The sequence below is a fragment of the Heterocephalus glaber genome, unplaced genomic scaffold (genome assembly GCF_053883595.1).
Source record: "Heterocephalus glaber isolate CG9 unplaced genomic scaffold, H.glaber_assembly_v1.0 deba00001690, whole genome shotgun sequence".
Lineage (NCBI taxonomy): Eukaryota > Metazoa > Chordata > Mammalia > Rodentia > Bathyergidae > Heterocephalus > Heterocephalus glaber.
In genome coordinates, this window is record NW_028258415.1 from 5,038,515 (window position 1) to 5,065,452 (window position 26,938).

The window sequence follows — 26,938 nt, forward strand, 5'->3', positions numbered from 1 at the left end:
CAATGCTGTAGTAATCAGAGCAGCATGGTATTGTAATAAAAACAAACACAACGGAACAGAATAGAGTACTTATAAACAAATCCACACATCTACGGCCATTCAGCCTTTGACAACAGTGTCAGGAGCATGCATTGGAGGAAGGATAATATTTTCAATAAATGGAGCTGGGGAAATTGGGTATTCATATCAAGAAGAATGAAATCCTATCCTTATCTCTTGCCAGTCACCAAAATCAACTCAAAATGATTAAAGACTAAAAACTAAGACTCAGAATTATAAAACTACTAGAAGAAAATAGCGACCATATAACAGCACATTAGTCTAGGCAAAGATGTACTGCATATGACCATAAAAAAAGAGGAAAAATAGTTAAAATAGACAATAAGGGTTATATCAAACTAAAGTGTTTCTCAACAGCAAACAAAACACTGAAGAGACAACATGCAGAATGGGAGAAAACATTAATAAACTATATATCTGTCAAGGGGATAATAATCAGAATGTGTAAGAAACTCAACTCAATAGCAAAAAGGGAAAAGAAAGAATGTCTATTTTACAAAATGAGATAAAGGCCTAAATAAACATTTCTCAAAAGAAGACATACAAATGGCCAAAAGGTATATGAAAAAAAGTGTTCAATATCTCTAACCAACAGGGAAATGCAGATCAAAAACATATAATGAAGAGCCAGGGATTTAGCTCAGTGGTTCTGCCACCTGCCTCACAAGCACAAGGATCTGAGTTTGATCCCCAGTACCAAAACAAAACAAAACATATAATGAAATATTATTTCACCCTACTAAGAATGGCTATCATCAAAAAGATTAAAAATGCTAACAAGAATATTAAGACAGGATATCTTATATAGTCACAATAGGAACATAAATTAGTATAACCATTACAGAAAGTATTATGGATCTTCCTCAAAAAATTAAAAATTGTACAATCCACCAATATCACACCTGGGTATATATTTAAGGCTATTAAAATCAGTATATTGAAGAGACAAATACATTCCTAATTTTATTGCAGCACACTATTCCTAATAGCTAAGAAATCAAATCACTCTAAATGTCAAAGAAAGAGTAGCTAAAATGAATGTGAGATACACACATACATTCAGTGGAATACTATTTGGTCATAAAAAGGATGAGATCTTGTCATTTGGAACAACATGGATGGACTTGAACAGTATCATATTAAGTGAACTAAGTCAGGTACACAAAAATAGTACATAATATCACTTTTATTAGAACCAAAGTACAGCAGTTGATCTTACAAAAGTTGAGAGTAAAGGCTGGGATGTACCTCAGTGATCAAGTGCTGGCCTAGCATGCACAGGGGCCTGTATTTAATCCTCAACACTGGAAAAAAAAAAAAAAAGAAGAAACCAAAGAAACAGAGTAGAATAGTGCTTACTAGAAGCTGAGGAGAGTAGGGACTACATAGGGATAGGTTGATCAGTGGGTACTGAGTTAGTGCTAGGAGGCTTAAGTTCTGGTTTGTTGTGCTGTAGAATGAATATTATTACCAATAATTCAACTTCATATCTGAGAACAGTTATTATAAAGAAATGATAAATATTGAAGTTGATGAATATGCTAATTATCCTAATTTAATCTTTACACAATGTATACCTCAATGGAAACTTCACATTGTACTTCACATACATGTACAATTGTTATGTGTTCATCAAAAAATAATAATAAAGACAAAAGTAATTAATGCTCAGTCTCACTTTATTAAAATATAGAGTATTAGACTTTGAGGTCAGGATAGTATCAGAGACACTGGGCTGAAGTTATGGCTTACTAGTAAAGCACTTGTGTAGAATGCCTAAAGCCCTGGATCTGATCCCCAGAGATACAAGGTGGGGAAAAGACTGTGCATTTTTAATTCAGCAGGGCAGTTAACAAAAATGTGCCAACTGCCTTTTGGAAATAATTAAGAAGCGTAAATTTGATGATTGGACTGCTTAGTATATTGACAGCTGCCTACGCAGCTGTTCTTTATTTTTTTTTTTTCAGCTGTGTTCTTAACAACTAATATCCAGAGGCAAACACAGTGAATTGGAAGGAGAGGAGTGGATTTTGAATCATGATCCTTGGAGGATAAGATTTCAGCTCACATTCCTTTCACCAAGCCGCATGTCTAAAGGTATATCATCTCCACCTGCAGCAAGCACATCCATGGAGGGTATTTCTGCACCCAGGGCTGGACTTCCCAGAGGATATGCTACTTTTTGGTATGCACAGTAGTTCTGTAAGATGGCTTTATTGATTAGACTCAGATTGATCTCTGCAAGTGAACATATGGAAACACAGATGGTAGCGTTTTCCATAGCTCAGGAACAATATGATTCTGTACATCTCACAATGATGCCAAAGTGAGGATAAACTTAGCCAGATCTACAGTTTACCAAGCCCCATAGGGTATGAGAAGGCCATGGAAGTGGATGGAACTTTGCCAGGGTCTCTAGTACATGGTATAAAGGATGACTCAGCAGCTGCCTACAGAGACTAATGCTGAAGAGCAGATGGCAATAAGGATGCTACAGCAGCATCAGCTGGATGGAAGGAGAAACTGAATAAGAGATTGCCCTCCCACACACACACCTGGTGTCTTGGCAGACTCTAAACCTTTGGGAACTAAGTAATCAGAGCTCAGGCCAAGCAGTGGGAAATCCCAGAACTGACTCAAATTAAAATTTTTTAGCTGACAAAATAGGAGATGAAAATAAAAATCAAGTAATATAGAAAGTAAAATATTATATAGACTGAGATTCATATCTGCTATACGAATATAGATGGAGGTTAAATATTGAATTGACTGTTAAAAAGCTGGGATGAATTAAATTGTTTTTACATAATTATTGTATGTAGCATTATTAGAGCAAAAAAAGACAAGTTGGGGAAAATATCATACATATAGTTGGATGATTTGATTTAGCATTGCCAGTTGCTACTGGAATACACAGAAATTTCTAAGAAATACTTTATTAACATTAATTCTATTTTCTCTCTTACTTTTCCTGAGAGACTATTTTGGTTTTTATGCACCGGTAGTACACTTTTAAAAGCATCCATGGCCATGCAATAGTACAACTGTTTTATATCTGTAATTTTATTGACTATAATGGAAAATTAGGTGAAATGTATATGCAGCAAAAGTCTAAAGAACAAAAGACTACCAATTATACTGTTTAACTTTCAATATCACACTTTCTACTGTTACCACGACTGTATAACTAAATCTTCCTTAGGAATCTCATTCCCTCTGGGCCCTGACATATGCTACTGATTAAATCTTAAATCATCTGAAAAGCCTGATGCGTCTCAGTCCTGCTTTTTTTTCTCCCAGTACCGGGGATCAAACATAGTTTATAACTGAGCTACATTCTCAAGCCCGTTTTATTTATTTATGTTTTTTATTTTGAGAGAAGATCTCCCTAAATTGCCCAGACTGGGCTTGAACATGCAATCTTCCTGCCCTAGCTTCCTGAGTAGTTGGGATACTCTTTTTTTGCTTTAGCCTGCATGTGATTAGTCAGTATTCTATCTGGTCTGTGAATCTAGTTCAAGAACTACATGGAGCATTTATGTTTCCTGCTTAAATGGCAGTGAAGCTCTAAATTAATCTGCTTGCTCATAGTTTTTGTGAAAGAATTATATAATTTTACATTCTCCCTGTATATGAGACAAGATTTTCATTCTTTACTTGTTTCTATTGCGCTCTAAAAACATAATTATTTAAAATTTTGTGGACTAAAAATATCTCTGTAGTTTATAGAAACAAATGATTTGCTAAGCAAACACTGCTTAGCAGTATCAGAAACTACATGAATAAAAATGGTCAAAAGACTTCATCATACAAGGGCAAAAAAGAATGCTCTGTGGATCTGAATAATTCATTTTGTAAAGCAAAATATCAATATTTTAGAAGATTTTTTTTAAAGTAACAAATACTTTATATTGATAATAAAAATATTTGGAAATTCAGAAAATTAAATACATTATGAAGATTAAAATGATTGGTGCTCCACCTATGAAATATATACTTAACATTTTGAGTATTATTTTATCCCATTTCCATTTTAGAGGGAAAAGAGTACTTTAAAATGCGTACTAAAGAGGGCTGGGGATTTAGTTCAGTGGTTCTGCTACCTGCCTCACAAGCTCAAGGTCCTGAGTTCAATACCGGGTACCAAAAAAAAAAAAAAAAAGTGTTGACTATAATGAAATATTCATACATAGTATTAATTTAAAAGCTGCACAAAATTCCACTATAAAACTTTAACATAAATTGGTTGACCCATCTCGCATTGTTGGGATTAATTGTTACAGTTTTTCAGCTCTGAAAAAAATCAGCTTTTATAAATACTTGATACAGTGAGATATTTATGAACATCCACAATTAATTCTTCAGGATAAACTCCTAGAGTTTAGTAGCAGGCCCCCAAGTATTCACTTTCATGGGATTACTGCCAGGGTCCACTCATCCATCCAAAAGTCTCTATAGCATTAACCCCTCATGCAGTATTTCAGGTGCCTCCCATATCCCAAAACCTCACAGACATACAGTATCTCTTTCATTTTCCTCTTAGCAACTTAAAATATACATCATACCCTTTCAATGTCATTAATTTATTTACCAGGGAGTTTTAATCTTTTTTAAATTTTTTTATTGCTGTTAATTCAAGAAAAAAAGATTGCATAAAATTCAATCTGTTCTAGAAATATAAGTGGCCTTTCCAGTACATAACATTTGAAATATCAAAGTATATGGTAAACATACAAATAAGGAGAAGGTAACATACCTCCTATGTACAGTACAGTATTTTAAATCATAAAATAAGCTTCATAACGTACAACTGGCAAGTGATTCACAATGTGCTCATATGTGGCTTATCAACATTCTCACCTGAACAACTTAACTGCAGCTTAACAATTGATTTAATGTGGCCCAAAAATACCCAATCAAATAAAATATATTTAATCAAAATGATTTCCTTTCCTCAAACTTTTTTTCTAAATTAAAGCTTTTATCTACCCCTTAAACTTCCTCTGCCCCTTCCCCATTAACTCCCACCCTGAAAGTTTCAAAATGTACATTGGTGCCATAAATATAAATGCTACTTATGAAGCATTAAATTATGCTTTTTTTTTTTCAAGTTTTTTTCTTTTGTCTTGTAATCTGTTAGGCTTCTCAACCAAGACCAAATATTTAAGTTTCTCTGCTGCACACCAACATTATTACACACAACAAAAACCTATCATTTCTGCTCTGTATTGAGGAATGGGAAAATAGCCCCCCAAGCCCCTTAAACTTATGACTATACAGTGGTAACTGTTCATTGCTGTACAATGCAGCAATCACCAAAAAATACACCCAATCTTCCAGATAACCTCAGTGCACTTTAGGAAATCAAAAATTACCTGGAAGCAATTTGGTACATAGATTGGCTGTTAAAAACTTTCTTTTTTAAACAGCAGCATTGAACTTAGTGACATGATACTGACATGATTAATACCATCTTAACACACTCAGAATTCAGTCTTTCACATTATAATCAAGCATAGCAGTAAACCGTTATAAAAGTGACTTTGCTACGAATGACAGGTTAGGAAACAAATACCTGACTTTTTGTAGAAACCCACAGCTTCTGTTCAATAACCACACACATTTTAAACACAACATAACACTGTAACAGTTGGTAGCAAATGAAGAAATCTTTACTCAAGTAGTGTCTTTGAGCAAGACAAGGTGGTAGACGACGAATAGAACTGGCTGCTGACTCTCATCACAAACACAAGCACACACAGAATGACATTCACACCAGTGTGTTCACTTTGTGTCTCTCTGAAGCAACAGGCTAGAGAAGTATGATGGAAGGAAAAAATTGCTGTTATTTTGTGGTTTTTTTTTAAGAAAAAGCTTTTTGTCCATTTCATACATCACTTTTTTCAGCTTCATATGGTTTGACTTCTTCCTCTCTCTCCCACTTATTTTCATCTTTATTTGGACAAGGAGCACTGCATATATGTACTTATGTGATGCTGTTCATTACATATATACAAACTATCTTGGGGATTTGACTTCTCCCATAAGATTAAGATGAAACACTCTGCTCTCAGTTTATGTGCAGAGCAATTTACAGAAGTGCAGACAATTACACCCCTGGGCACTCTCACAGCAGGCCACAGACGGGGTTGCAAGTGGCTGGAGAGAAAAGTCTATTACAGGGTCAAAGTGAAAAAGGTGGGGAAGAAGCAAAGTTTCTCTTTTTCAAAACCATATGACCGTCACCAATGTTGTTAAAAAAAAGGTCAAATACACAGTTTTAAAGATTCAGTAAACATTGCACACAGCAAGTATTCAGTGTTTTAAAAAAACACACATCAACATTTTCCTTTTGATAAGTTTGTCTGGAAATTTAAGTTACATATATCATACATATATAAGCCTGTTGTTGAACCAGGAGACCAGAGGCTCAAGAAGCATCGCATTCTTTCTTAGTTTGGACATTGGTACAAAAGAAATAAAAACTCCCAACTGCATAGAAATCTAGGAAATGTATAGACAAAGAAACAAACAAAATACCTTTCCTTTCCTCCCCTCAATACCCCATGACTCCCCACACTTGAGTGTATTAAGTAGGCAAGCTTTACTTGTTTCAGTCTGCAGAATCCAACGTATCATTAGAAGGGGGGAGGGGAGGCGCGTATCTCAGTCTGTAAGTGCCTAAAATGGGAAAGACAGAACTGCTAAGTCACTGCTTACAATGACACGCATCACAAATCACTACAAGATATCAAATGGGCATGCTCTTTCAGAGGCACTTTCCTCAGCACTACCACCATTCTAAAATGACAAATAAATTACTTTAAAAATAAAAAATAATGTGATGTTTGTGCTTTAAGTTTAACCTAAAGCTATCAAACTTGACCTTGCTTTAAGAATGCCAGGTCAGTATACTCCCAATTTAAGACTTATTTTTCTGAGTAAGATTTGGCAAAATGACAAAGGCCAACTACAAGTTTAAAAGAACAGTTTGAGGTTTACACTGAATTTGATATCTTACTTATATTTATGTAAGTGTATTCTCTTCTTTCTGGTGTTAGTAATATTAAATTTGGTTCATATTCCCTTACTCCAGCCTGCTATTTAACTATTTTGTTCTTATAAAAATGCAATAGAATCTTGGAATTTTTTTCCTTACACATTTGTTGGGAAAGGACAACATGGGCATATGTGTGAGGTCAGTAGTTATGCACAGACACTAAACAGTTACTAAAAACTGTATATGTCAGATGACTAACATACTTCCTAGTTTTTTAATATTTAAAAATTTCGCTTTATAAAACAGAATTGTAGCTTTAATAAAAGTGCTGTAAGCAAGACAAACATCATAGAAGTCGAATTCCCATTATGTTCTTTGAAAGTGCCTTTAGAGTTTCTTATTTGGAAACTATATTCCTCTGACCTTCCTTGTGCTCTGTATGACCTGGGTTTACACTACGCTTTTCTGTTTGCACTTTATGGTTTGAAACTGAAAACACAACATCTGTAAATGAACACACAAACATCTTTCTGCTACAACAGAATCACAGAAGTAAGAAAGAAAGGATAAACAGGTGAACTCAAAAACAAGTCCTCTGGGAGTTATTGTGATTACCTTGTTGATTGGCCTCCATGGATGACTGCTTACAGTCCTGTGCATAGTGTCCACTTACACCACAATTGTAACATGAGACATTCCCATTCTTCGTGGTCCCTGAACCACTGGTGTTGGCAACTACATTAGATGCTGGATACACAGGATAGAATCTCCCAAATCCTGCCATCTGCTGCATGCCACAGTTGGCTTGGCTCCCCATGGCTGGATCATCCACCAGTCCATTTGCATATGGAGTCTGAGGCAGAAAAAAAGGAAGTTGGTTTCCATTGCTCTGATGTGCTTGGTTGAGGTAGCTGCCATTGCAAATGGATGGCAGAGTGAAGAACGACAGGACTCTGTACATTGGTCCCGGCATTGGACTGGGATAATAGTAACTGTTTAGCTGAAGGTTTCCATTGCTCCCACAGCTACACTTTCGTCCGCAAGAACCACAAGGACCTGAGCCCATCTGCTGTGGTGGCAATATTGTCCCATTAGCGTTCGTATTCCCCACAGCACTGATATAAGATGTGCTGTCACTCTGCGCAGTACTGTGTGTCAAAGCAAGACTTGGGCTGGGGCAGGACCTGGGGTATGGCTAGGAACCACAGGAGGAACAGTGGACTGGGCCTGACTAATGCCTGCACTTGCTGGCTGTGCAGAAGTGGCTGCTGTGTTGAGCACATTGGAATTCTGGGTGGGTAACACATTGGCAGCAAGAGGAGAGCCTGGTAAGGTGTAGGTAGCTGGTGGCTGCACAGCTGAGAGGCCAGCTGCTGGAAGAACAACTTTCACATTGGTAGGCTGAGGGACTGTCCCCGTGTTTCCCTCAATTTGAGGCACCATTTGATTTAGTTCTACCACTTGGGATGCAGATTTTGTGATGGGATCTGTGGTAGCCACAGGAGATCCTGGAAAACTACCTGGGTTATGGACAGGAATAAAGGCAGTGTTTGGTGATCCAATGCTCAGACTTCTGGATGGTTGTTGTGGGATATTAACTGTGCAATTTTCAGAAGATCCCTGTGCCAGTGGCAATTTTAACCTCTGAAATGTTAGGTGTAGGGCAGGAGTACTACTGTGTGGAAGGAAGGTTGATGGAATAGGTAAAGGGGAAACCAGTAGTTCAAGGTGTTTTTCTGATTCTCCATTTGAAGCTGTTGGCCCTAGAATTCCAACAGAAGTTGAATTTGTGGACTCCCTTATTGCAGAAATAGCAACAGGACTAGGAACAAGCATCCCTATTGTTTTGCCATCTGCAGATTTGGGTGGCAGAACAACTATTTCAGACTTCTGGGCACCATTGTGCATGACACAGTGTAAAGCTGGCATAAAAGGAATATGTGGATACTTGGGCGAGTTCAAGGTATCTTCTAAAAGGTTTCCATTCTCATTTCCTAGTGAAGTAATTTGAACAGGTGGCTTGACAGTTTGGTTGACAGGACCGTAACCTGTAAATCTGGTTGTTGATGGGTTCCCAGAATCCCCAGAATTACTGTCTGTGTCTCTGTCTTTTTCTTCTTCTCTTTCAAAACTCTCTCTTCCATCATGTCGTGGACTAGACGCAGAACTGTAACTCTCTGAGGATGTTTCTCCACACATGTCATGTCCAGATCCAATGTCCAAATTCATATCTTTCATTGTACCACCATGGGCATGTTGAGGAGTGGAGAGTCTAATACCATTTATTCTACTATTCAGTCTGTTGTCAGTTTTCTTAATTTTCTCCTTTTCTATTTGTGGCTTTCCTTTCTTCTTATTTATTGAAGATAAGCTCCGTTTTTCAGCAGAATGCTGGTCAGCCAAGGTCACACAGTGCTCTGGGTGCTGAATGGTGGTACAGTTTTGCTTCCTCCAATCCACAATTCCATTCTGTTCAGAATATTGCACAGTAAGCCCATCTAATGGAGAACAGTTCGTACCTATATTGTTCACAATGGGACTTTTCCCTGTATGTTTCTTGTGGATTATGGTATGCTGTAACACATCTTCTTGACTTGAAGCTTCTGAGCTGTCTTCTTTTAAGTGTTCTAATATCTTAGAAGTTTTCGAGAAGATTGTAAGTTATCGAGACTGTGTAGAGAATCTGACGATATAGACCGAAAAAAGCTGTGTACTTTCTGACTCCGTAGAAAAGCTTGTGATGAAGTTGAAAATAGCTGCCTTAGGATGGGCTCCAGGTCAGAGTGACGCCGCTCTTCCCCTTTCAGTGAACCCTGATTCAGGGCTCTTAAGATGGTCTTGTCAAAAGTCTCTGAAGACAATTCCTTTGGAAGCTTCAATAGAAATTCCTGTAGTTCTTGGTGGGTTTTTGTTATTGTTGTGACTGAAAGATCAGACCAATTTACTTTGAAAGTGTACTCCCAATATTTGTCAGCCCTTTTTTTCTGGACTCCTTTCAACATTATCTTCTCAATGTGTACAGCTTCTCGTTGAGCTCTATGAGGTGCCACAGTAGATCCATCCTGAGGTATTGGGGCTTGTTCTATTAAATTGGTCTCATTACTTTGCATGTAATCACCACGAGCAGAATTGTTCTGGGTCCTGGAGCCGGGAAAGTTGCACTGCTCCACCTCGGCGTCCTCGGGGCCTCCGCGCAGCGCGGCGCGCAGCCTCTCCAGGTGCTCCCTCAGGGTGACCCGCTGGCGGAAGGAGAAAGCTGAGTGCAGCGAAGCCATGGTGAAGAGCAGCAACAGTTTCTCCTGGGCCCTGGAGCCGAGCCCGCCTCCAGCCCCGGGCTCGGCGCCACCGCCGCTGCCTTCCGCGCCATAACCGTCCTTCTCGGCGCCTGGTCGCCATGGCCGTCCGCCTCGTCCTCCTTGCCGCCCCTCGAGCCCTCGCCCCGGGCCCCGCGCAGGCTCTTGAGCACCGAGTCCACCTGGGGCAAGAGGCGGTGCAGGCGGCCAGGGGCCTCCCGGTTCTCTGAGCCCAGCAGCGCCAGGTAGACGATGAGGCGCGAGCGCACGACGGGCTCTCGGAAGTCGGCCAACGGCCCCGGGTCCGAGAGACCGTTGGCCTTGGCAGGTAGTGGTAGTCCTTGCGCTCCAGGTCCTCCAGACACGAGCCGAGGAAACGCAGCTCCAGCGGGTTGCACAGGTCCAGCAGTCCGCACATGAACTCCCGGCGCTGCGCCGAGCCCAGCACCAGCCCGAACCACTCGTACACTCGCTCCTGCTCGCCAAGCGCCGCCGCCCGGCATGCTCGCCCCCGCCGCTGCCCCGCCAGCAACAGGCGGCCCCAGCCCTCGGAGCAGCGGCGGCGGAGGGCCCGCGGGAGGGGGAAGAGGCGGCGGTCTGCCGAGTTTTAATCTTTTAAAAATATTCATTAGTCACTTGTATATATATTCATTTGTGACTTAAAAAAATTCTTCTTTAAGGGTCAGAGATTTAGCTCAGTGGCACCAGGGCCTGGCTGGCAAGCGCAAAGTCCTGAGTTCGATCCCCAGTTCTGGAAAAAAAAAAAAAATCTTCTTCATACATTTTTAAAGCGTACTTGCTTTTTTTTCCTTTTCATTTTGATAATTCCCTTTACTTATGAAGGAATTACTCTTTTGTATCAAATATACTAAAAGTATTCCTACCAGTATGCTGTTAGCCTTTTAAACTCTTTGTTTAAGGATAGTGTAATTACAGAAAATTATGCTTATTTTAAACCAAACAGCTTTATGATTTTGTCAAATGAACACACCTGTGAAATTAGCACCTATGCAGGAAAATAGAGCCACGGGCCACCCAGAGACCTTTCTGTTTTTTCTATTCCTTATTGTCCCCTACAAGATAACCAATATTCTAACAGAAAAGGCCAATTTTATTTATGTAATTGATATTATTAGAATTACACCATTTTGTTCTTTTACACCTGCTGCTGCCACTCAACATTATAGGTCTGATGCTTATACATAATGTTGCATTCACTTTATTGAATTTGACTATATTCTACTACGTGGCACTAATCCTGTCAGTGAAAGGAACATAGATAATTTTCAGTCTGGGGCTGGTAAGTCAGAGAGATGAAACAAAATAAAATCATTTTTAAACAAGCAAGTTTCCTGCAGCTGAAAGCAAATCAAACCTTCAGATTGAAAAGAACTCCCACGCAATAGCAGGACAAATGAAAGCAGATCCATAATTGGATAAATTATATGAAATTTCAGAAGTTCAAGAATAAAATCATCCAGAAAGAGGGAGAAAACACGTTAAGTCCAGAGCAAGAAGAATTGCATTAGCATCTCATTTTCCATCTGATAAACTGTAGGTCAAACACAATAAATCTATACCTTCTGGAAAAATATATTTAAAAATGCCTTCACTCAGTTCTTTCTCTGGCTTCTCGCTCAGTTCACACCGCACATATCAGAAACTTACCCAAGGTGGTCCCCGTAGTAGGCCAGATGGTGCTCATCTCAACTATTTCCCTGATCCCCAAGGAAATACAGAAGTTTAAGAATAATTTCCATTTCCCAAAGGAGTCTAGGGAGACACTGAAGCCATCAATCACAGCTTTCTCTGTAACTGCACTGCGCCTCCATGCTCACCCTGCCCTACTCAAACAGGAATTCATTTCTGCACCCCCTACCTGTCTTTGACTTTCCCACAACCGCAAAATACTCCATCCATTGTGGCCAGTGGTGAGAAGCTCAACAACACTGTGACACAGGTATCCCTACTGCTTCTCTCTCTCTTCTCTTCCCAAAATTCATTGGCTGGAAAAGGTTTTCATTTAGCCCCCCATTCCCTTCTTATTTAGCAAAAGTTTCTTGTACTATCTTCATATTTAGTTTTACTTTTCCTCTTCTTTGATTAAATTGGTGACAATTACATTGCTACGAGAGAAAGGAGAAGAAACAAAATATATTACTGTAATGGTTTCATACTATGTTACTACCTGCTAAAAATTAAATTTAACAAACCGACTTAAAAGAGTGGTAACATTTTAATTATATATAGCTATGCAGACAGTCTTAGACTTAGTGTCTGTGACTTATGTCTTTTGATCTCTTCCTGGACTAGCAATGTGTGGTACTGTACTATCTTCAGATCCGGGCAGAAGAGTGAGGACAATTCCCAGTCAGCCACATGATCACAACCACAATGGTAAAGAACCAATACTCTACATGTGTAGCTGAGCTATGATGTTAGGTCAGTAAAGTGTATTGAGTACATTTTTGACTTAAGGTATCGAACTTCCAATTGGTTATGTGGGATTTGGTCTTTTCATAGGTCTCAAAGCATCTTATTGGAGGAAAAGGTCATGTGATAGAGGAACAAAAACTAAAATGTTTCAAAGTATTTCTCTAGGAATGAGCATTTGAAGGGCAAGGCCAAGGACTATTCTCTTTTATTATTAGTGTGTACTACTTAACCTATTATTTTACTAACTACAGTTTTTTATTTCTTGACACTCATGATGCTATCAGTTCATGAGATGAAGTTTCCGGAACATAGCCTCCTTGCCATTGATTCTCCAAGTGAGCTGCTTTGGGTGGCACAAGCTGGAATTCTTGCTGAACCAAGAGACCCATGTCTTAGTTTTAGTGTCATGGTGGTTTCCTTCGCACATTTCAGGACACTATTTCTGCTCCTAGAGTACTTCTTAAGCTTAATACACACATTATTCCTTTGGTAATCTCCCAATTTGTTTGACATTATAGATCCTGCCAGTTTTGCCAAGGAAATGTTTGTGCTGCAAATATCCCACGGATATGAGAAAGTTATTTAAGTGATTTTAAATCTCAATGTCTCCATTAATAAAATGAAGATAAGATGTTGGGCTTGATCCAAGGCCCTGATGATGCAAAGACATATTAAGGGTATAAGCTTTTATCCAAATATCTTGGGTGTGTAACTAATTATTTCATAACCTTGACAAAAATGATTACAAGAAAATTTACAATAACTATGTCTTCTCTGTTTTGGATCTAAAATATTCCCCAAAGACCCAGGCTTGGTCTCTAGGCTGTGGTGCTCCTGGGAGGTGATGAAGCCTTTAAGAGGTAAGACCTAGATGAAGGAAATGAGGTCACTGGAACTGTGAACTTGAAGGGTATAGAACACAACCCTTTCCTCTCTGTCTTTCTCACTTTACTTCCTGGCTGCCATGAGGTGACCAGACTCCTCTGCCACACACTCCTGCCACAATGTAACAGTGTTGCTATAGCCCAAAGTAACATGGCCAAGTGAGCATGGGACTGACACCTCCAAAATGGTTAGCCAAAATAAACCTCTCCTTTTTAAAGTTAAGGTCTCAGGTATTTTGTCATAAAAACAGAAAACTGATCACTGCAATGTCTAAGGTATATTTTTTATTTATTTTTCCTGGTAGAGAAATTTTAAAAATCACCTTCATGTCCTCCTTCTTTCAGAATATATATCTTTCTTTATATATATATTTTTAAGAGTTGGAAAGCTTTATTGAGAGATAGCTCCTGAAAGACAGAAGGGATCCTGGAAGATAGTTGCCACCAATATTCATTTCTTTTCTCATACTTTTTCTTTTCCCTTCTTTCCTTTCCCCTACCCCTCCCAATTGCCCTACTCCTTTAGACATTTTCTTCCTATTTCACAATATCAATTATACATTTTGATTCTTATTTACACTTTTAATTTTTCACACCAGAGAAACTATTTGGTATTTACACATGTGTGTCCTATTTATTTCACTTAAGAGTATGGCCTCAGTGTGCTTCCATCTAGCTACAAATGTCTCTAGTTTCTCATTCTTTATGGCTGAGGAGTACTCCATTTTATAAAAAAAAAAAACACATCTTCTTTATCCAGACTCCAGCTGATGGGCACTTGGGCTGTTTCCAAGTTTTAGCTATTCCAAACTGTGCTTCTATAAACATGGGTGCACATATATCCCTGTGGTATGATTCTTTTAATTCTTTTGGGAAGATACCCAGTAGAGCAATAGCTGGGCCATATTTTGTGTTGTTGATTTTCATTTGTTTTCTCATTGAGGAATAAAAAGTTATCTTACATTAGTTGACTAAATTAAATTTTCTCCATCTCTAATAATAACCTTTATGGTAGTCCTTCTATTGTATTGGTGTAATGAAATGGTGGTCCATTTCATTTTAGGAAATATGTCAAGTTTATTTAGTAGGTCATTCGTTTAATTCTCTGTAATATTTATTCTATTCTTTCATGTGTTATATAGATTTCAATTCTGCTATTGATATTCTGATTTCTTACTAAAAATGACAATTTTTTTTATCTCCCCATTTCCATTTTTTTTTTTTCTTTTTGTACCACAGATTGAACTCAGGACCTTGAACTTGCAAGGCAGGCATCGGCACCACTGAACTAAATCCCCAGCTGGCCCCCCATTTCCTTTCAATTTTATCTTTTATATTAAATGAGTAATCCCTCACTGTTTATTAAGTGTATGGTTTCTTGATTTTTAGTAACTCAATATAGAATATCTTAGACATGTATTTCAATTCTTCTGCAATAAATCTTGTTTTCACATTTTGGCTTCTATTTTATACTCCTTTCAATGCTGAAGAGTATTTCCACAGACTGAAGTTTGTTGGGGTGTTTTTTCCTGTGTTGACTCATCCTGGAATAGAGAGATTTATCCAGGTCAGATGTTGGCCATAAACAGGTCAGAGCCACTTGGCTGCTGTTAAAAGCCTCTTTGCAGATGTAAGCTTTGGCCGGAGGGTGATTGAGAGCATTTCACTTTTTCAGCTCAGTGAACCTAAGGAGCCTCAAGAATAAGCCAGAGCTTTGTAGCAGAGCTCAGTCTCTAGAGACACCTTCCTCTCTGCAGGAAAGCTGTAGCATTAATTTCTAAGTCTACTTTCCAACTTTTTTGATATCCAAGCTTCTGTGTCCAGTAAGAGGTATGATTCTACCTGCCCTGCTTTCTGGTTAGAACACCAGCCTGATCAATGAGAAACTGTATCACCTTACCAGATTTCTATGCAGGAGGATGAGCTTTCCTCAAAGCTTCTTTTCAATGCAGCAGCAAAAACATATGTCTATCTCAGGACCTCTGGCCTTCCTTTATCCTTCCATTCAAGGGGTCAGGCTCTCTTCAACCCATGAGAAATTAAAAACTTATGTTTCTAAACACTTTCATATGAATGTTTGAATACTATCAGTAATAAAGAGCTAGTATAGGAGGGACAGGTGAGACATTTGCCTTGGCTCATAAGTTATGTGGTTCACTTAGTCACCATGGCCTGCTGGGTCTGTTTGTGCTAAAAGCCTGTCCTTGTGGTTTCCCTTGTTTTCTCTGTATCAAGGGCCTTAGAGCTGGGGAAGGGAAGGTCAAAGAACTGTCCGGCTGTACTTTCCAGGCCTTCCTGTGTCTTGGCTCCTAGTTGGCTCTGACATAGGAAGGCAGTGGTGCAACATTGCCAAATGAAAGAGGGGGTAGACAGCTAGGACATCCCCTCCCTCAGAGTCCTGGGGGGCATTTTCCATACTTCTTATTCCCTCTAACTCCCGTAACTACATCTGACCACAGTTGATATTAGGCTTTGGTAAAATTATCTTTACCCTTTGTCACCTGTGGACAACATTTGGCAGCTTTTAAAGATTTTTAAATTCTGGACTGACAGCAGCCTAACAGCTTCTTAATTCTTTTATTACCTTTATCATCAGTTTCCTGCATTAAATTCCTTCTGATTCAAATTCTTACTGTTTACCTTTTTCTTAGCTATATCCTGATTGACATCCAAATCATTACACACATGCATACATTTATATATGTACATATATATCTAGCTCAAATTATAATCTTATACAGTGATGTACTTTAATAGCATGTTCTCAGGATATTTAATACTATTGATGGGTATCATAAAATAAAAACAAAAGATGCATGTTTTATCCTTCTTTTTCAGATTACTCCTCAAAACAAAACAAATAAATACATAAATAAATCTTATTTTTCCTATAAAAGATTTTAAATTTTAAAAGAATTCTAGATCAAATAATACTTTTGAACTTTTTCTATAAAATAGTTTTCATAAAAAGTACATTTTACACAGTTCCTTATTTAATACTGGGCAACTAAGCATCCAAATCTATTGAGTTTTAGAACCTGAAGGTCCTGACTATGCACCAATTATTAATTAAATGCTGTTATTTTAAATAATTTCAAAATATTATATGTTTAAGAAACAAAATATTTTTATGTGAGATAGTCTTCATATTTTTATTTTTTCATAAAAATAAAATATTTTCCTAAATGAGAAAGTATCATTTTATCTCCAGGTAAACCAAAGATTACTGTAGTTTTGCAGTTGAATAATGGGCAACTATATACTTTAAGTATTGCATTTCACAAAAAGTAATATGCTATAGTTAAGTAGGAATAGCAATTCATAGTCAATAAAACTCAGTAAGAAATTTTCTTTAGAGTCACTTACAAACTGAACCAAAGCCAATAGATCTTGCCTATTGGCCCATTTACACAGTTACTGCTAATGCAGTGAGGTTTTCAGTGGGCCAAAATGTTCTGAGTTTTTGCCAACAGACTTCGAAATTTCCTGTAATTACTACATCTGAGTATTTTGCTAGAATAACATGTGTGAAAAGATTAGAAAGGTTCATGGGTAAATGGATATGATCATTGTTATGGTTTTGTTACATTTTATCACTTTATTATAGTTTGTGAGTTTAGCTGCTAAGGGCCTTGGTTATTCTCTTTGTACAGGACTGGAATGTTTTTCTCTCTGTTCATATGCATATCATGTACATCTGTGGAAATTGTGTACTCTGTGCTCTGGTACCTTTTTCTCTGGTTAGAACTCCACAGACAGGACAAATTGGCATTGTATATGTTAGTCAGCTTTCTGTTGCCATGACAAAATACCTGAGCAAATGTACTTAAGGCAAGATTTATTCTGACTCAAGGTTTCAGAGGCTTTGTCCATGGTGATTTGTTTCCTTGCTTCTGGGGTATGCTAAGACAGAACTTCATGGAGAGAATCATACAGTAAAACAAAACAGCTCATGTCATGACAGATGGGAGGCAAAGAGAGAGAACCCTAAGAAGGGGCCTGAGAAAAGATACAGTCCCAAAGGCATGGATCCATCACCCACCCTCTCCAAGTGGGCCCCATTTCCTATGCCTATTCAGCTATGCACTCCTTAGTGGACTAATCCATTGATGAAGTTAGCACCCTCACAATGCACTCCATAAATGCCCATCAGTTGCACTTTAGGGAAGATTTTAGAACAAAACCATAACATTCTGACACAATGAGAAAATTATGGGCATACTTTCTTTGCATGATCCACATCTTCATTCATGCAAAAACACAAATTTTGTCAAGATAATTGTCAAAACCAAGAGATTATGATAGTTTTGTTTACTTGTGGCCCTACTGTACAACTCGACACTCTACTCTGTGACATCATCAGTTGTGTTTCCCTGGTAATTCAGAGAAATTTGAGTGTTGGAAATTAGTCAGTCCCAAGTTAGCCCAATTTTACTGCACACTGAGAGTTAAATTGACTTTCTTGTGTTACAGGTGGTCATTAAAAATAAAATAAAATAACAAAATACTATAGTCATGGTTTCCACTGAACAAAATAGGAGTGGTGTTTCAGTATGGAGTAGAGAGTGAGAAATCAGTGATCAGGACCAAGAAAAGCCCAGGACCTGATGGATTCACCACATAATATTACCAGAACTTCAAGGAAGATCTAATGCCAATAGTTCTCAAACTCTTCCATGAAATTGAAAGGGAAGAAACAAAGCCAAACTCACTCCTGGAAACATTATCTTAATACCAAAACTGGAGAAGGAAGGAAGGAAGGAAGAAAACTATAGGCAAATATTCTTAATGAATACAGATGCAAAAATGCCTAGCAAGATATTTGCAAACAGAATGCAAAAATTTATTAAAAAGATAATACATTATGACCAAGTTGGTTTCATACTAAGGATGCAAGGATGATTCAATATATGTAAATCAATAAACATAATACATCATACAAACATAAGCAATGATAAAAATCACATCATTATCTTAATAGATACAAAAAAACGCCTTGTCAAAAATGTAACATCCATTCATGATAAAAATCTTGTTGAAAATAAATACAGAAGGACCTTAACTTGAACTGGTAGAAGTCATATATGACAAACTCACTACCAACTCATTTAGTAGGAGAAAACTGAAAGCCTTCCCTCTAAAATCAGGAATGATACAAGTTCTCTATTCCCAATACTTCTGTTCAGTGTAGTACCCAAAATTTAGGGTAATCAGACAAGAGAAAGAAATAAAAAGGATTAAAGTAGAAAAGAATGAAGTCAGACTACAGTTACTTGCAAACGATATGATTCATTATGTAGAAGACCCAAAAAAACCTGTGCCAGAAGGTTCTTAGAACAAATAAACAAATTCAGTAAACTGACAGCATACAAAATCAATACACAAAAATCAGTTCTGTACACCAAAAATGAACCCACATAAAAACCAGAAAAACAATCCCATTCACTAGAAAATGGAAAGATATCCTCTGTTCCTGGATTGGCAGATAAGCACATAAACTGCTTTTAAATTTTATCTAATATAAATTATGCTGTTATGAACATGGATTGAATGTATCACTGAAATATGATATCTTAACTCCTTTGGGAACATATCTAGAAGAAATATATCTCGCTCAAATGGAATTTCTATTTTTAGTCTTTTGAGGAATCTTCATAGTGATTTCCCTACTGGATATACTACTTTACCTTCTGCAACAATGTAGAGGATTCATTTTTCCTCATAGCTTCACCAGCATTTGCAGTTTTTTGAGTTCTTCAATACAGCACTTCTTTATAGAATAAGAACAAAGATCAGTGTCACTTTTCATCATTCTATCATGGTATGTTTTGTGTCCAGAAATTTATCCATTTCTTTTAGGTCAGACAATTTATTAGTATATAATTAGTATATTATAATCTCATGTGATACTTTGTGAGATTATATCCTCTTTATAATAACTACAAAAATAAAACATCTAAGAGTAATTTAACCAAAGAGATAAAAGGTCTGTACATTGAAAACTTTAAAATATTGATGAAAGAAAGTAGTGAGAACACAAAATTGAAAAGATTTCCTGTGTTTATGGGTTGGAAGAATTCATGTTAAAATGTTTATGCTACTCAAAGTAATTTAAGATTTAATGCAGTTCCTATCCAAATATCAATGACATTCTTTGTAGAAATAGAGAAAACAGTCTTAAAATTTGTGTGTAACTACAAAGCCAAATAGCCAAAACAATATTGAGCAAAATTAATACAATTGGAGCCATCACACTACATAACTTTAAAATATACTATGAAGCTATAGTAACCAAATAGCACAATACAAACACAAAACAGACATATAAATCAATGGAACAGAAAAGAAGACCCAGAAATAAATCCATGCATCTATAGTTAATTTATCTTCAACAAAGAATACATGTAGAAGAAACAATAATCTCAAATAAATAACGTTGGAATAATTGGACATCCACATGTAGAAGAAGGAAACTAAAACTTTATCTCTAAACATATAAAAAAAAACCCCAACAAAATGGATGAAAGACTTAAAAGTAAAACCAGAAACTGAGGGCCCAGAAAACAGCTGTACAGGAGCAGATCAGCCAGAAGACTGCCCCATACCATTGGTAACTGCATGCAGATCCCAGCAAGCAGCAGTGTGGACTAGAGCCATGGCTTTAGGCAGATCACAGCCAAGGCCCCACCCAGACAAGCCCAAGCCAAAGGGTGGCCCAGAAAAGAGCTGCAAAGGCACACAATCATAATCCAGAGGCCAGCCATATACAATCTGTAAGTGTGGGGAGACCCTAGCTCGAGGCCTGTTCAGACACCAGGGTCTATGGTACACAGCTCTCAGTCAAAGGCCCTTCCAGACAGCCACGTAGGGGGCAGGTCCTAGCCAGAGCCACACCTAGATACCATCCCAAGTGTGCACAGACCCCAGCTAGAAGCCCACACAGACAATAGGTCAGCTCAGGGACCCAGAAGGCAACCATTCTGAACCCAGGAACTGGTACAATGGTGAGCAGCAAAGAAAAGGTTACTCAGTGGCTTGCGGAGAATTGAAGATCAGTGGGTGAGCAAAAAGTTGCCTCAAAAAAGGCAAAGCAAGCTGCATCTGTTGAAATAAGAAGCCACATAAATAAGCCTCAAAACCGGACTTCCAGATCACCTAACGCAAGCCCAAAGGGAAATGTGATGGAACAATCTGATATTCAACCACTTGGACTCCCTGAACTGGCAATGAAGGAGAATGTGGAAAAAATGAAATTAAAAATAATTTCTCAGATAACAAGAGAGATTGTTCCCATAATGCAAGTCATGATTAATAACTTTAGAGCAGAGACAGGTAAAAAAAATAGAGGAGCTAAGGAACATGAAGGAATTCCAACATAGGAAACAAATGGAATCCATAAAACAATGCAAACAGATTTCCAGAAGATTAAAAACTCCATTGAAAGTTTACCTAGCAGCAGGCCAGGGATTTAGCTCAGTGGTTCTACCACCTACCTCACAAGTGAAAGGTCCCAAGTTTGATCCACAGTACAAAAAAAAAACAAAACAGGAAAGTTTACGGAGCAGAAGGAGTGAGTGTGAGGACAGAATTTCAGATACAGAAGACAGGATTGTAAATAGTGATCAGGAAAAGAAAAAATTCTCAAAAATAGAAACAGACTATGGGAAATCAATCCAACACCTGCTAGACGATGCAAAGAAGAATAACATAAGACAGATAGGAGTCAATGAAGAAACAGGAGGGAGTACAGATGACATAAAAAAACTGTTCACAGAAATAATGGCAGAAAGCTTCCCAAGTAGGGGAAAAGAACTTGACATACCCTAATAAAAAAAATCTACACATAGGCATATAATTGTTAAGATTCCAGAAACCCAACAGAAAAACAAAATTCTACAAGCAGTTAAAGAAAAGAAACAAATCACATACAAAGGAAAGCCCATCAGAATCACAGCAGACTACTCAACACAAACTCTCAAGGCAAGAAGACCTTGGAGTGACATATTTCAAGCCATAAGAGAAAACAACCTCCAACCCAGACTGATGTACCCTGCAAAATTATCTTTCAAAGGTGATGGAGAAATAAGATACTTTCATGACAAAGAGCACCTTAGGAACTTCAGGAATACCAAACCAGTGCTCCAAATAATTTTAAACAATATCCTAGGAAAAGACAATGAGGATCACAACCCCTCGAAGCTCAGCAGAACGAGTCTACCAGGCATGAAAAGAAGTTAAATACAAAGGGGGAGAATCTAACAAAAAGAAAAGGTCATGACAAGGATAAGTCAATACGTATCAGCTATAACAATCAATATTAATGGTCTCAACTCACCAATAAAAAGAAACAGACTGGCAGAATGGGTCAAGAAGCAAGATCCAACAATATGGTTCATACAAGAAACTGTGGGGGGCCTTGCCCCCCCCGCTAGAACTCTTGAGTGCCTTTTACAGGCATGTCTAAGCCTGCTGCAAGTCTACCCGGCAACAAGGAAGTAGCCCCAGTGCCCTCCTCTTGCTCCTCCCTTCTAGCCCTACGGTATATATGTTGTAGCAGCTTCCACAATAAACGAGACTTGATCAGAAACCTGTCTTGTCTCCATCTCTCGTGTCCCCTGTCCTTTGTCATTCTCGCTCCCCCTCCAGGGTCTCCATTGACTTACCCACCGGCCGGGACAAGAAACATACTTAATTAAAAAAGAAACTCATAGACTGAAAGTTAAAGCATGGAAAACAATACTCCATGTGACTGGAACCCTTAAAAAAACAGTACGAGCTATTGTCTTTGTAGATCAAATGGATTTCAAAGCAACTCTGATTAAGAGAGACAAAGAAGGACACTACATCCTTGTAAAGGGAACCATCCAAGAGGAAGAGATGACAATCATAAATATATATGCACCAAACACTAGTGTGTCCAACTATATAAAATGAAAATTAACAGACATGGAAAATGAAATAAGCACTAATACAATTGTAGTGGGGGACCTCAACACCCCACTGTCACAAATAGATAGATCAACTAGACAAAAAATAAACAATGAATTACTAGAACTCAATCAAACTCTTGAACAAATGGACTAAACAGATGTTTACAGAGTGTTCCATCCCTCAAAATCAGAATACACATTCTTTTAAAGTGCAAATGATTCGTTCTCCAAAATAGACTATATATTCACTCATAAAACATGTTTAAGTGCAAAGGAATTGAAATTATCCCTTGTATATGAGAAAATAGTGTGAAAAAATGGGCATCAATAGCAAAAGAAAATGCAAGAATTTCATAAACACATGGAACTTGAACAACTCACTTCTGAACAACCAATGGGTCACAGAGGAAACTAAGAAATCAGACAGTTCCTACAATTAAATGACAATGACAATATAACATATCAGAATCTATGGGACACAATGAAGGCAGTCTTACAAGGGAAATTCAAGGGCAATGAATAGTCATATTAGGAAAACAGAGAAAGCCCAAATAAAAAACCTGGGAACCTCAAGCTTCTAAAAAAGAAGAGCATGACAAACCCAAAGCTCATAAAAGCCAGGAAATTATAAAGATCAGAGCAGAAATCAATGAATGGAGACTAAGAGAACAATAGAAAAAAATCAATGAAGCAAAGAGTTGGTTCTTCAAAAGAATCAACAAAATTGACAAACCCTTAGCCAACCTGATCAAGAAAAGGAAAGAAAAGGCCCAAAGCCATCTGATTAGGAATGAAAAGGGTAAAATTACAATGAACCTAGCAGAAATCCAGAGGATCATCAATACCTTCTTCAAGAACATATATGCCAGGCCAGGGATTTAGCTCAGTGGTTCTGCTGCCTGCCTTGCAAGTGCAAGGACACAAGTTCTACACCCGGTACCAAAAAAATAAAAACGAACCTATATGCCAATAAGATGGAAAACACAGAAGAAATAGACAGATTCCTAGATATGTATGTATTACCAGAGTTGAAAAAAGATCTAAAAATTCTACACAAACCAGTATCTATCAATGAAATTGAAAACATAATTAAAAACTTACCAGCTAAGAAAAGCCTGGGTCCTGATGGCTTCACTGCTGAATAATACAAGACAGAGAGGACCCATTGTCACTACTATTTAAACTCTTCAGTGAAATTGAAAGGGAGGCAATACTCCCAAATACATTCCCGGAAGCAAGTATCACCTTGATCCCCAAACCAGAGAAAGACCCAACCAAAAGAAAAAAAAAAGAACCATAGGCCAATCTCACTAGTCAACATAGATGAAAATCCTTAATGAGAAACTGGCAAATAGAATGCAGAAGATCATTAAGAAGGTCATACACCCTGACCAAGTGGGCTTCATCTCAAAGATGCAGGGATGGTTCAACATATGCAAATCAATAAATGTAACACATTATATTAATAGAGCAGAGGACAAAAACCATGATCATTTCAATCGATGCAGAAAAAGCATTTGACAAAGTCCAACACTCATTTGTGATAAAAACCCTACCAAAAATGGAATATATGGTCTCTACCTCAATTTGATAAAAGCCATCTATGAAAAACCAATAGCCAACATCATACTAAATGGTCAAAAACCGAAATCCTTGGGCCAGGGATTTAGCTTAGTGGTTTCTTCCCCTGCTGCGCAAGCGCAAGGACCTAAGTTCGATCCCTGATACCAAAAAAAAAAAAAAAAAAAAAAAACTGAAATCCTTCACGCTAAAATCAGTAACAAGACAAGGATGAACACTGTCACCACTCCTGTTTAATACAGTTTTGGAAACATTAGCCATGGCAATTAGACAAGAGAAAAAAATAAAAGGAATAAAGACAGGAAATGAAGAAGTCAAATAGTCATTATTTGCAGATAACATTATACTGTATATAGAAAACCTCAAGAACTCCACCAAAAGTCTTCTCTACTTAATAACCAAATTCAATAATGCAGCTGGATACAAGGTGAACACACAAAAATCAATAGCTTTCCTGTACATGAAGAACAGACTCACTGAGAGAAAAATAGGGCAAACAATTCCTTTCACAATAACATCCAAAAAACTGAAATACCTAGGAATCAACCTAACAAAAGAAATCAAAGACCTCTACTCTGAAAACAATAACACTCTGAAAAAAGAGATCAAAGAAAATATCAGAAAATAAAAAGACATCCACTGCTCCTGGGTAGGAAGAACCAATATAGTGAAAATGGCCATACTTCCAAAACTGCTATACAGATTCAATGCAATCCCAATTGAAATTCCAGTAGCATACTTCATGGACCTTGAGAAAACAATCCAAAAATTCATTTGGAACAAGAAGAAACCTAGAATGGCAAAAGCAATTCTAGGCAATAAATACAAGGTAGGGGATATCACAATCCCCAACTTGAAACTATACTACAAAGCTACTGTGACAAAAACAGCATGGTACTGGCAAAGAACCAAGGTCCAGTAGGACAGATTAGAAGATGCAGAAACAACTGAAGACACACTCAGCCACTTCTTCTTCAACAAAGGAGCCAAACACCATCCCTGCAGGCAAGAGAACCTCTTTAATAAATGGTGTGGAAAAACCGGGTTTCAACCTTCCAAAGATTAAAACTAGACCTCTATCACTCACCATGCACTAAACTAAAATCAAAATGCATTAAAGATCTAAACATTAAAACAGAAATGCTAAACTGACTGGAACAGAGTTTAGGTAGAACTCTTGAAGGTGTAGGAAAATATTTTATGAGCAAAATCTCAGTTGCCCATGAACTAGCACAAACAATCAACAAGTGGGATGTCTTCTGATTAAAGAGCTTCTGCACAGCAAGAGAAACCACCAACAGTGTGAAGAGAGAACCCACAATGTGGGAATAAATCTTCACCTGCTGTTCCTCAGACGAAGGTGTATTATCTAGAATCTATAAAGAAGTAAAAAAAAAATCAGACCTTCCAAATTTAAATGCTCAATCCAAAAATGAGTATCTGAAATGAGCAGACATTTCTCAGACAAAGAAGCAGGAATAGCAAATAAACATATGAAAAAATGTTCAACATCACTGGTCATTTGAGAGATGCAAATGAAAATAATGCTGAGATTCCACCTCACCCCAGAAAGAATGGCTGCTATCATGAAATCAACCAATAACAAATGTTGGCAGGGCTGTGGAGAAAAAAGAATTCTTTTCCACTGCTGGTGGGAGTGTAGACTGGTGCAACCACTGTGCAAATCAGTGTGGAGATACCTCAAAGAACTAGGACAGAAAGTCCCATTTGACCCAGCTATTCCCCTGCTCGATATGCTCACCAAAGAATTAAAAGAATCATACCACGGTGATATATGTGCACCCATGTTCATAGCAGCACAATTTGTAATAGGTCAAACTTGGAAGCAACCCAATTGCCCATGAACTGGAGACTGGAAAAAAAAATGTGTTTTTTAAAAATAAAATGGAGTATTATTCAGACATAATAAATGAGAAATTAGAAACATTTATAGGTAAAAGAATGCACGTTGAGGTGATACTCTTAAGTGAAATAAATAGGAGACACATGTGTAAATACCAAATAGTTTCTCTAGTGTGAGAAACTGAAAGTGTAAATAAGGATTAAAATATACAATAGATAATGTGAAATAGTAAAAAGCAAAAGGGGGGGGCAAAGGGAAAGTGGGCGAAGTAGGGGAAAGGAAAAAAGGAATAGAATTAATATGAGAAAGTGAAAGAAAATGGAAACAAAGTCTTTGTAAACAGGGAAGAGTGGAGGGATTGAAGGGAAGGCAGAAATAGGGAAAAAAATAAGAACCAAGATAGTTTATGTAAATGTGCAAATTCCCAATGATGAATGCCATTGTATTGTATACCTAAAAGTACTAATAAAATTAAGACTATAAAAAAAGACCAGAAACTGAAAGTACTACGATAAAACATATCACATAATATTGGACTAAAAAAAATGCACAGAGAAGAAAAGCAAAAATGGATGAATGGGATTACATCAACTAAAGAGTGCCTGAGCCACAAAGGAAGCAATCAAAAGAGTGAAAAGACAACCCACAGAATGGGATGAAATGTTTGCAGACTATGCATCTGACACAGGATTGATATCCAGGATTTACAAGGAACTCAAACAACTCAGTAGCACCAATAATAATCTAGATTAAAATGTGCAAAAGGTTTTTTTTTTTTTTTGGTACCGGGGATCAAACTCGGGTCCTTGCACTTGCAAGGCAGGCGGTGACACCACTGAGCTAAATTTCCAGCCCTGCAAAAGGTTTTAATAAGCATTTCTCAAAAGAAG

General features: G+C 37.7%; 1 protein-coding gene and 1 long non-coding RNA gene across 2 annotated transcripts; one reads left to right on the top strand and one right to left on the bottom strand.

Moving 5' to 3' along the window:
• Positions 1–4,669: 4,669 nt before the first annotated feature.
• LOC101712036 (zinc finger CCHC domain-containing protein 2-like) lies at positions 4,670–10,982 on the bottom strand. Its single transcript, XM_013067543.3, is given in 7 exon segments — positions 4,670–6,741; positions 7,676–8,239; positions 8,242–9,708; positions 9,711–10,445; positions 10,448–10,681; positions 10,684–10,841; positions 10,843–10,982. Coding segments are annotated over 7 exon segments (3,366 nt in total). The 3' UTR covers positions 4,670–6,673.
• A 2,063-nt stretch (positions 10,983–13,045) lies between these two features.
• LOC147821802 (uncharacterized) lies at positions 13,046–15,100 on the top strand. Its single transcript, XR_015446541.1, has 3 exons — positions 13,046–13,466; positions 13,593–13,649; positions 14,913–15,100. It is a non-coding gene; the product is annotated as an uncharacterized LOC147821802 (long non-coding RNA).
• The last annotated feature ends 11,838 nt before the right edge of the window (positions 15,101–26,938 follow it).